The sequence below is a fragment of the Rhodnius prolixus genome, unplaced genomic scaffold (genome assembly GCF_049639745.1).
Source record: "Rhodnius prolixus isolate KJV_2025 unplaced genomic scaffold, Rpr scaffold_1, whole genome shotgun sequence".
Lineage (NCBI taxonomy): Eukaryota > Metazoa > Arthropoda > Insecta > Hemiptera > Reduviidae > Rhodnius > Rhodnius prolixus.
In genome coordinates this window covers 64,040,907-64,052,933 of record NW_027411581.1, presented here as the reverse complement: position 1 = coordinate 64,052,933, position 12,027 = coordinate 64,040,907, and the positions used below count along the sequence as shown (strand labels likewise).

The 12,027-nt window shown below is 33.0% G+C and overlaps 1 protein-coding gene across 1 annotated transcript; it reads left to right on the top strand.

The window, feature by feature from the left end:
* Positions 1-2,729: 2,729 nt before the first annotated feature.
* On the top strand, positions 2,730-4,342 carry LOC141451597 (uncharacterized). Its single transcript, XM_074123054.1, has 2 exons — positions 2,730-3,120; positions 4,027-4,342. The coding sequence occupies exons 1-2, from the start codon at positions 2,849-2,851 to the stop codon at positions 4,205-4,207; spliced, it is 453 nt and encodes a 150-aa protein (XP_073979155.1). The 5' UTR covers positions 2,730-2,848; the 3' UTR covers positions 4,208-4,342.
* The last annotated feature ends 7,685 nt before the right edge of the window (positions 4,343-12,027 follow it).

Below are 12,027 nucleotides of genomic sequence, written 5' to 3'. Positions count from 1 at the left end.
TTTAGAGTTTAATTTTCGTTTCGTTTGAAACAGTGAAATCTTTTACATTAAATATCTGGAAAAGTACTCGATAGATTTTTTTTATATTTTACCTGAATGTGAAGACAACTTTGTTCTATAATTGTGTGGAATACCGTTAAAAACTGTCGAGAAGGAAACGAAATATTTAGAGTTTAATTTTCGTTTCGTTTGAAACAGTGAAATCTTTAACATTAAATATCTGGAAAAGTACTCGATAGATTTTTTTTATATTTTACCTCTATATGGAGATAACTTTTGACTACAATTTTATAAGGTGTCGTAACAATCTGTCGAGTAGGAAAGGAAATATGTTGATTTAATGATTTCACTGTTTTAAACTATACCAATTTCAATGTTTGAAACGATACCCAAAATTTTACTCTAAATATTACGTTTCCTACTCGTCAGTTTTTTATGAAATTTTATAATATTATAGACAGAAGTGGTCTCTATATAAAGATAAGATATAAAGTTGGAATATTTAAAATATAAAATATAAAATGGGATCTTTGAAAGTTTTGCAACTACTTCAAATTTAAAACCTTTATATATATTTTTGTATTCATCCCATTTTAATTAATTTTTTACCAAAATGTAGAGAAACGTTTGGTCTATAGCTGGTATAAGCAGCATTCTTTTAGTTATAATAGTTATTGAGATATTGAAGGTTTAATTTTGAAGGTTTTGCAACTACTTCAACTTTCAAAGCTCTATATCTCTCTTTCTATTATTCAGTTATTAATGGTTTCTTTATCAAAATGTAGTTCGTTAGCTCTCATATTCGGGTTCAAGGATTTCCACAGATATTTGTTGTACTTTTCAGACTGGAAATAACATCCGATTGTAGTTAAAAAACAATTGGTAATGGTTTAGAGTTTTTAAGCGCCATCAGTGTCGACAACAGATTAACCGTGGGAGCAGTATCTATCAAACACCTGTGACACAGATCGTTTCTTGTTGTAATGACACGACAACAGACTGCTGTGGAAATCACGTCTCAGCTCCTGGACAATGCAGCCAATCGTTCGCTGCTTTTGTACAAAGAATTCATTTTGATCCTTCTTCATTGGTTTCAAACAACGACATAACATTTTTGTCCCAGTTTTGTGAGAATAATTTTTTTAAATATATCCACATTAACTCCTAGAATTTTAGTTACTGCAAATATTAGCTGCTAATATCTGAAGTTGTGGAATATTTAAGGTAATTTTAATTCTTACTGAACCTCCATTTTAACATTTAACCTTACTTTTGTTCAAAGAAAGAGCTACACTTTAACATTTAACCATACTTTTGTTCAGAGAAAGTAGCTTTTCTCAGAGAAAGAGCTACACTTTAAGATTTAACCATACTTTCGTGCAGAGAAAGTAGCTTTTCTCAGAGAAAGAGCTACACTTTAACATTTAACCATACTTTTGTGCAGAGAAAGTAGCTTTTCTCAGAGAAAGAGCTAGGCTTTAACATTTAACCATACTTTTTTCAGATAAAGTAGCTTTTCTCAAAGAAAGAGCTACACTTTAACATTTAACTATACTTTCGTGCAGAGAAAGTAGCTTTTTCTCAGAGAATGAGCTACACTTTAACATTTAACCATACTTTTGTTCAATGAAAGTAGCTTTTCTCAAAGAAAGAGCTCAACTTTAACATTTAACCATACTTTTGTTCAAAGAAAGTAGCTTTTTATAAAGAAAGAAACGCTCATGTACATAATGTGGAGATATTATTTTCATAAATACTTTTGTTCAGAGAAAGTAGCTTTTTCTCTGAGAGAAAGAGCTACACTTTAACATTTAACCATACTTTTGTGCAGAGAAAGTAGCTTTTCTCAGAGAAAGAGCTAGGCTTTAACATTTAACCATACTTTTTTCAGATAAAGTAGCTTTTCTCAAAGAAAGAGCTACACTTTAACATTTAACTATACTTTCGTGCAGAGAAAGTAGCTTTTTCTCAGAGAATGAGCTACACTTTAACATTTAACCATACTTTTGTTCAATGAAAGTAGCTTTTCTCAAAGAAAGAGCTCAACTTTAACATTTAACCATACTTTTGTTCAAAGAAAGTAGCTTTTTATAAAGAAAGAAACGCTCATGTACATAATGTGGAGATATTATTTTCATAAATACTTTTGTTCAGAGAAAGTAGCTTTTTCTCTGAGAGAAAGAGCTACACTTTAACATTTAACCATACTTTTGTTCAGAGAAAGTGCTACACTTTAACCAATTCTCATCTTTCTCTCCACTATTAAGGCAAAGTATTGGTGATCGCGTCCAATTTTTCACCCAGTTCAATGGCCAATTGGATTTGTTCATTTAACCTTTAAGAAAATGGCCCCAAAGTGTTTGGTGTTGTCATATCCAAATCTGGAACTTAAAATGCAAAATTACGGGTAGGTTGAACATCATTATTTTTGTTGTAATTAGATATGTCTGTCCCCCTACTAAAAAAAAAAAAAAATCTTAAAGTTCAGATTAGCTTTGTACAAGCCAGTAGCCGCCACAAAGCATTGTGACGTAAACATTTATTGTGTTTCCGTCAAATGTCAGTATTCGTTTTATTGATTGTAGAGATACTGGAGCTTTTTTTTTTTTTTTTTTTTTTATGATTTAAGGCGCGTCAACATCTAAGGTTATTGGCGCCCGGAGCTTTTTTCAGCTTTGTTCTAACATTTGATTTCTTGGACACCAGTATTTTAGTCTAATTATTTTTGTAACAATTTTTGTAACCATGGAAACTACATCAAAATTTCCCTCCAAACTTTTGCAAAGGAATTAAACAAAAATTATTTTGATAACTTTGGTAAACGAAATTAATAGAAGTTAGTGTAAACATGAAACCATATTGGCCGCCCGGACGTAACCGAAGATTGAAATTATGGAAACGTAGCAGTTTCTGGACTAAATGCAAGATCTATCTCCTACCATTTATTGAAGATTACAGATTATTGAGTGAACAAATACCATATCCATTCATCTTGAAATTATTTATTAACTTTGTATTATTGTTAGTGCTATTGTCACCAATAATTATCATCATATTTATGGTCATTATCACGATTGCACCTTTTCAAATACTTCTCAAGGATTATCCCTTGTTTCAAAGGTAAATATTGTTTTAAAAATTAAAAAATCCCATTAGTAAGAAACGTGGTTACTTGAACTCGTCATAAAATTTTTCATCAGAACTTAGTCTTATTTAAAAATCTCTTGTCCACCATTTAACATCTCTTCACATTCTAGATCATCCTCTTAAACGATTAAAACGCCAGTGGCCTCGCTATTTTCTCTTTTCTGAAGATACCTCAAGGTCAAACGGTCAATCGAACACTTTTACCCTAGTGGTTCTTGAAAAACTTCGAAAAAGGGTCCATTCGTGTGAGGCCAAACATCAAGAACAAGTGGGTGTTGCGTCTTACGATAATGCTCCTTGTCACACAGCAATTTTAATAAACTAGAGTTTTTAGCCAGTAGAAAACCTTCCTGTGGCTCCTCCAGCCTCCTTATTCGCCTGACTTGAGTCCTTATGACTTCTTTTTTTTCTTTTCCTGAAGTTGGAAAAATCACCTCAAGGGACAGTCATTTTGGGACAGTCGAAACCATTCAAACGGCTGTAACCGAGACGAGATGAAGGCTATTCCAGTATCGGAGTTCGAGCACTGCTATGAGGAGTGGAAGAAACGTCACCAGCGCTGTGTGGGGCTTCAGAAGGAAGTTATTTTTAAGGTGACAATATAGAATTGCAATTCTTTTTGTATAAAAAAATCAGTCTCATTACTTAATTTACAGACCTCGTAGTTCTTAATCCTGAAGATGACCTTAAGGTTCTCTTGCTACAGTATTGTCCATTACTGGTAAGTAAGCTGTAAGAAGTTCTAAGGGCCAGCTCTGGATTAGAACCCGGGCATCTCCACGTGGGAATCCAGCACGCTAACCGCTAATCCCCTTTCCTAATACAATCATAATAAAACAATTTTTTTTTAAAAAAAAATAAAATTTGACTGAATTACAGGTATAGCATAGTCAACACTATAGAGGAATCATTTATGACGCCGATCAAGCCGGAACAGGAAACCCTCATGTACTTAATGTGGAGATATTATTTTCATAAATACGTGAGCATGACGTCAATATTGGACGTGATACCATTGATTAAAGAAATGTACAGCTACTTCTGGTTGGAAGATATGTAACATGCCAAAAAGAAAAAGATGGTTTCTATTATTTTGCATTTGGCAAAGTCAGGGCAAAGAAGATTTTCAAAAATGTTTCCAAAAATTGATACAAAGATAATCAAACCTAACTAAAATAAAATGTTATAATAATAATCTGGAAGTTATAGTTAGAAATTTATTGATAGACGTCTTAATAGAGACTGCAAAATAAAAAAATATAGCTAGTGGTGTGATGTTCGTACATCCCATTGGAGGAGGTATTTTTATTCTATTCGTAGACCACATCCTTTGTGGTCAATCCACACCTGTTTAGTTATTTCCTCAGCCATCAAAGACAAGAAAGTGGTGAACTAATAACGACGGTGATAATCGTAATAAGACAAGAGAAGACCCTAAATCTATCACGTACTAAGAACAATGATATTTTTTTATTCCTCTTTAGTTCCATTATCTCTCTTTCCCTCTCAAAAATGATTATATGTTTCTGAGGTTGAAATTTACAATTTTTTTTTAAAAGTTTTCTTATGAACATTTTCTTTACTTCCTCTTGTCCAACAGCTGACAGAAGATGAATTCTCTCATTTCCAGGAAGCATATGATTTGACACTTTTGAAAAACTTTGCAAGGAAAAATTTAGACAGGTTTAGACTTGATTGCGTTTTTGACGGGATTCAATATTTCTACTAAATACAGGTTAGGCGATCTTAAAGCCAATTTTGAAACTTGTTACATCCGTCGTGGAAGGTTTCTTTGCCTTTTGGGAAAATCGTTCCTTCCCCTTCCCCCGCAATAACATTACTAAAAACATTCCTAGGTTCAATGTAATTAGAATGGCGTACATTTGATATATTTCTTGGAATCAGCCTGTATTGCCTTTAGGCTATGAGACAACCTGGGCGGGCCTTAGGCTGTCAGATAAAATCTAAAGTTGATTCTAAAACACTTACATTCATTTAGAAAAAATTATAATCTTTTTATTTATTTAGTTGCTTAATCTTAAATCAAAATTGATCAATCAAACTTATTGATCTCAAGATAATTAACAAACTTATTGATCTCAAGATAATTAACAAACTTATTGATCTCAAGATAATTAACAAACTTATTGATCTTAAGATAATTAACAAACTTATTGATCTCAAGATAATTAACAAACTTATTGATCTCAAGATAATTAACAAACTTATTGATCTCAAGATAATTAACAAACTTATTGATCTCAAGATAATTAACAAACTTATTGATCTCAAGATAATTAACAAACTTATTGATCTCAAGATAATTAACAAACTTATTTACTATACCAGAATATAACTAGAAACGATAAAAATACTGGAAAATTGAATATTTATCGATAAGGATATCCTATGAAGGTCTATTAGAGCCTATTCGCCAATTAAGGCCTCGCTAGAAAACAAAATGGTACCATATGTTCGCTGCATATGGTTGTTGCAATGCTGTTTAAGATCGAAACGCATTTCTTTGCTGTTCTTGTATTTTTTCATTGATTTGGTTTTTCCACTATAAGAGCGTGCGTGGTCCATCAGTTTCATTATCCTTTTCATGATGAATGGGCAAAACCATATGTTTTAAAGGACCGGCTCTTCCAGGTCAAAGAAGTTCTAGGAAGGTTTCAGAGAAGGGATAGCAAGGTTAAATCTTTGGTCGATGATCTTCGTGACCCTTCTTCACGAGGCTCTGCTAAACATATTCCCAAATTATGAGGCTATGGTTAAGTCGGAAGATTAGGTCGACTATTCCTACGACTGTTTACTACAACTCGTCCCTTATGAGACTTACAAGACTTAACCACCTACCTCCACCGCCACTTTAGAATTCTAGGAAGGTGTAATATCCTTCCTAAGCCTATTCAAAGGGCTAGGAAAATGTCGCCAAATATTTGGGAACAGCAGCAGTCTGGGATACAGTGCTTAGTTCCTTTACGTCATACTCTTTCTTCCCTTCCACATCCAGATCTTGCCCAGATCTTCTGATTACAATTAAATACGACTTGCCCACCTCTCAGCTCAAATCCTGCTGCAGGACACATTCACATACCATCCTCTCCCATCTTTATTGGCCTATTCCTAACAGACCATGCTGGATGACCCTCCTGAAATTTTTTAGGGACTCCTTCAATCTTATAAATTTATTCCTATTCCTGTTTCTTGTTTTTACCTAAGTGTAGAGAGACAGATTTTTTTTTTCACGGCTTACTCCCTTAGACTTTGTTTTCTAATCCTCAAAACGGTGAAGGAAGAACGAATGGGAAGAGGGATTAGTTGGGAATGAGTGGTCACAAGGTGAAAAGTGGTTTAGTACCTTAGACACCTCTTGCGACATTAGGTGAATTCTATGCTCAAATGAAGGTAAATACAAATAAATAAATAATGCTAGAATTTAGTGCTAGATAAATGAAATAAATGGTACTCAATATATAATTTATAAATTACTCATTTAGAAAAAAAAAATTGGAGACTGCACTTAAATAGAAAAATCCTAATAGAAAGTTAAGACAGTATTTCATTGGCGTACAGAACTGCCTAGGTGTTAAAAGTTGATTTAAACTTATAGAACTGGTTCGAGCTCACAATGTTTGTCTTAGTAAAACATCTTATTTAAATAAATTAGCATATTGAGAGTTGATAGAATATTCTAAATGTTTGATCTGCCTCACAATTAGCACAACATTATCATTGCTGCTCTATTAACTCTATCCATTATTTTACATTTTTTTTTTTTACTTTTATTTATTGCATATTTTTCTTTATTTTTACCAATCTGCATTAACAATAAAATTGCGAAAATATACTTATTTCTTATTCATTTGGCCAGCTGTATTTATTTTAACGGTAATTGGTATGCAATTAACCAGAAATATATATTCAATTGGGCGTACCAGTTTCAACCATTTTAAAATAATTGTTTTAATATATTTGTTTAGAAAATATAAATTTTCAATTTTATTTTTATTTATTTTTTTATAAAACCTAAATAAATTGCCAGTGTAGAATTTAAATAAAATATTAACATATAGTTAAAATAAATATTGCAGTAGTTTTTAAATTTAAACTATTCAAATGTAATGAAAATTTAAAAGTGATTATTATGTAAGTTACAGAGAGAGCCGCGTGTTGGTCTAGTGGATAAGATAGTGGCTTTGTATGAGGAAGATCCCTGGTTCGAATCCCGCATATAGCTACTTTTATTTGTTAGAAAAAAAAATGTTTAAATTAAAGTATGTGAATGTATGCGTCGTCCACACGATAGTTGATAGTTGGACCCTAACCTTGGTCGCCTGAAAAGAAAAACATGTGATGATTAATTTACTTTATAAGTTGTGTGGGGGAAAATAAATAATTCAATTTAGTGCTTGTTTCAGGTGGTGGTGGTGGGGGGGGGGAATTTTCGGAAAAATACCAAAGAAAAGTAGCAAATATCCAAATGATAGGTAATGTCAAAAAAGTTATGTCTAAATATCTGAGTGTCAAGATTACCAAAAAGGGGCGAAGTCCCATTTCGTTCTAGGCAGGAGCATATTTTATAGCTCTGGTACACTGATGGATGTAGTACTTTGTTTTTTTACAACAGATACCGAGTTGGGAAGGGTTAACCGCTAAGCCGACACAGTCTGGATATCCTCGTAAACTACATTATCTACGTCCAATGAGAATCCATAGAGCACTGTTTTGGAGATGATGTTTCTGTCTTCAAGGTTCCCTTCTTTCTTCTTCATCTACTTCTAGTAATGATACTTAAATGGTATAAAGGCTTCAATGAAATGTAGAAATTTCAATTTTGAAACAGCTGGGTAATAATTTGCGAGGATGGATACAGCGATTGGTTATTGACGCCCCGCTTTACGGTAGCCATTCTTAGATCTTATCAGAAGCCTTTGGGGGCGTATCTTGAGTTGAAAGAGCTCCTATGATTCTTAGAGATTTACTACCTTACGGGACATTGGTGGACTGAGGCGGTACCTGAAGATACTGTTATGGGGTGATAGTGGAAACCCCAATACTCCTATTAACTGAATACTATGTCAAACATCCAAATCAGATTCACCAGATGGTGATGGTCAACTAAATAGGTGCTGGAAAAAAAGGATATACCCTTTTCCTAGGGAACCCCAACTGATTCTGTGATTTCTTTGATATCTTAGACTGCCAATCCAAACTGCAGATGCTAGTGATTCACCTATCTCAAAAATAAACCGCAACATCTTAGATCCACAATCCTGTGTAACATCTGAAATAACTGTCAGGCGAGGGAAGGGATTAGCTATGCGGTTAGCGTAATGGACTCCTACGCGGAGGGCACGGGCTCGAAGCCAGCTGCTGACCCTTAGCTGTTCTCTTCCTAGGAGCTCACTGTCCGGTGATGGAGAACACTGTCCGGAGGCCGGCAGTGCACTGAAAAAAGCTCCGGGCGCCAATAACCGCTTTGATGTTGACGCGCCTTAAATCATTAAAAAAAAACTGCCAGAATCAGCCAGTTACTTACTTTAGTCCATGGACTCAGCTAAAACTACCAAAGGCTCAAAACACCCAGAAATAATTTGTTAATGATGATTTAAACCATATTGTTAGTTCTGAACTAATTATTTGTTTGTTTGACTACTTACACAAATAAATCAATAAGTTGCGATTAATTAGAGAAAAAATAGCCACTAAATTTATTCTGAGAACATTAAATACATTTTAAGATAAACTTTTCATATTGACATTCCAAATAAAGTGCATAATATGACTTCTTATCCAATATTTACATGATAATGCGAATAAATTTTAAATTTTAATGTATTTGAATGAAAAAAAGAACCAATTTATTTAAATTATCTTTTGATATTGCTTACTGAAGGATATAATTTAATAAAAAATGAAATTCAAAATGTCATACATTTTATATAAATTTGAAAATGTGTAGGTAGTTTCTATATCAATAAGTTTAAACTTATTTAATATTTAAATTTTATTAAATTAGTTTTCTCAAGAAAAGTTTGAATTCATTCTTTCATTAATAACGTATATTTTAGTTATAATATCTATTTAAAAAAAAAAAAAAAAAAAATTATATTTTTTCTAAATTCGATTAGATATCGATTTCATTTATTGAACAAAAATTATATGAATTGCAAAATATTTGCATAATGTGCTCTAGGTGGCTAGTTTTTACAACTCTGTTCAGTGAGCTGGATGTTTTCACATAGGTGAGGAAATGATGGTGATTTTGCTTAATTTTCTAAATTGATTTTTTTGGTCTGAAGATTTATGAAGTTTTTTTTTCCAATCAGAAGAAGTGCGTATTTATTAAATCCTATGTGTTTATAAAATATATCAAAATTGATAAATCTTGGGAAGCTGTAAATTTATTCTTCGATTTGGTTCCTCGGAGGAGTTTTATTTAATTATCAAAATCTCTAAACTGGGAGAATCACTTGTTCTTTGATTTAATTTTCTTTTTATTCATTTGAGATTTGTTTTTCCATTGATTTCCTTTGATCTAAAGTGGTGTTTATTGTAATCGTTTATTTGTAACAATTTTTTCTTGGAGGAGGAGAGGTAAGGCTTTAGGGAGGCAATCCAAATCTCCTGTTATTTTTTTTTTGTATTTATCGGGAGTTCCCTTCAGAGGAACCTTGGGCTGGCCATCCAGGTGTTGCTGGTCATCCAGGAGGGAAAGGTCCTCCAGCAGGAATTGGTAAGTATCCTGTCACCAAGGAGTGCTTATCCCAATTGGCCGGCTCCCTGATTCCTGGGATATTTTTCTAGAGATTTAGAGAGATATGTAGAGCCACACTTGGAAAGCTCCTTAAAATGCTTCTAAACTTTTAATTTCTAGTGTCAATATTAATTTTAATTTTGAAACTATCTGTGGACATGGCGTTGCGTATAAGGAGGCTCGGTATATGTGGGTGATTACCCCCTGATTACGCGGCTAACCGTTTTTTTTTTAAGTACGTCTCAGAAATGCTTGATCACCTTTGGTCTGGAACAGCCATCCTTAGAAGAAACGGGCAGTATTCGAGCGTGAAGTGAAGCCGCGCTTTCTAGAAGAAAAAAAAAAAAAATTAACGCAAAGTAACGCCTATTTTTAAGAACCAAATTAGGTGTGATTTAGGTGGACGGAGGTGATTAACAAACATACTGTAAATTTCTCATTTTAACATTTAAAAAAACCATTAAATAAAAATTCAAGGCCTAGACCGGGGGAATCGAACCCACTAAACCAACAATACATCTTAGCATTGCGGGTCTAGCCTATAACCGCCTAACATACTTTACTATAAATTTCTTTTAATAACATTAAATAAAATCCAAAGTCTAGACTGGGGAATTGAACCCACTAAACCAACAATACATCTTAGCATTGCGGGTCTAGCCTATAACCGCCTAACAGACTTTACTATAAATTCTCTTATATTAACCATTAAATAAAAATTCAAAGCCCTAGACCTCGGGAATCGAACCCACTAACCCAAATAAAAACATCTTTACTTTTTTTTGTGAGGGGGGCCTCGCCTTTTTTAGGAAGAGAAACTGACTTTTATTACAGGGGAATTTTTAAGCTGATAGGTTTTTTTCTCCTTACAAGGCGTTGTTGAACCAGAAAGCATCTGAAGATACTTGGGGAAGAACTAGACCAATTGACTGCCAAGCTACATTTTCTAAGGAAGTTTCAGATATCTGGGAAAGATACCAGGCTGCTAGTGAACCTCTTGTGAGAGATTCTAAGCTTTCTTAGAGATTGCTATAATCTATGAACCTCTAGTGCCAATAAACTTTAGATCAATTTGTCCCAAAAAAGCTTATAATTATTTTTACTAAGGGAAGAAATAATAATTATTAATACAATGTACATCTATACATAAAATTTTATGCAGTTTAGTTTGAATTTTATTAGTTGATAGACCAGTTAATTTTAAAGGAATATTTTTATTTGGTTTTTCTCCAAGATTTGTTTTCCTTTTCCTTACAGTTGAAGTCCATAAAATTAATGAGTTTTACATTAGATAAGCCTTGTTCCTATAATTATTCTGGAATAAATAAACAAAAAAGGGGGAACAAGGAAAGAAACTTGCCCCAAACAATTAAAACAGGACAAGTACATTGAAAAATAAAAAAATTAATAAAAAAAAATAAATAAATAAAGCAGTGAAAAACAAACCAAAAAAGTCCAGAATGGAATGTCGACCGGTACAACATCTTGGAGCATATTTCACAGCCGCATAGATCTTTTATATGTTAATGCCCACCAGACCAATCTCATTTACATCTCCAGAATGGCCTCTACTTGGTTTGGGACCTAATTAAAAAATATGCTTGTTATTAACTGTTTGGCAGTGATTGAGAACCGGTTTCGAAAACAAATCTATTTATTTTTTGTTTCTTTTAAAGTATTTGTTATTTTTCTACGCACTAACAAGCGTAGCTTCCTCCACATTGGTTTAGATGTACAATACCTTTAACAGATATCCACTCGTGTATAACTAAAAAGTGATTATAGTTATAACTACCAAAAGTAATCCAACCAATCCTACTCTTATTATGCACGGCCAACTTGAGGCTACATTCCAAACTAACAACAAAAAAACTTCGCTAAACAGAATGTTTAGAAAAAACAAACAAAGAAATATTCACACAACGTAAAAGACCTAGCCGCAACAAACAATTTGGGACTATTACGTCAAGTAATTTCTCATAACTTTAATTAACAAAATTGACACCATGTATAACAAAGGAAACACTGCAAAAAATGTTTAGCAACATTCTAACTTACAAAAACTTTGCTAAACAGAATGTTAAAAAAACAAACAAACAAAGAAATATTCACTTAAC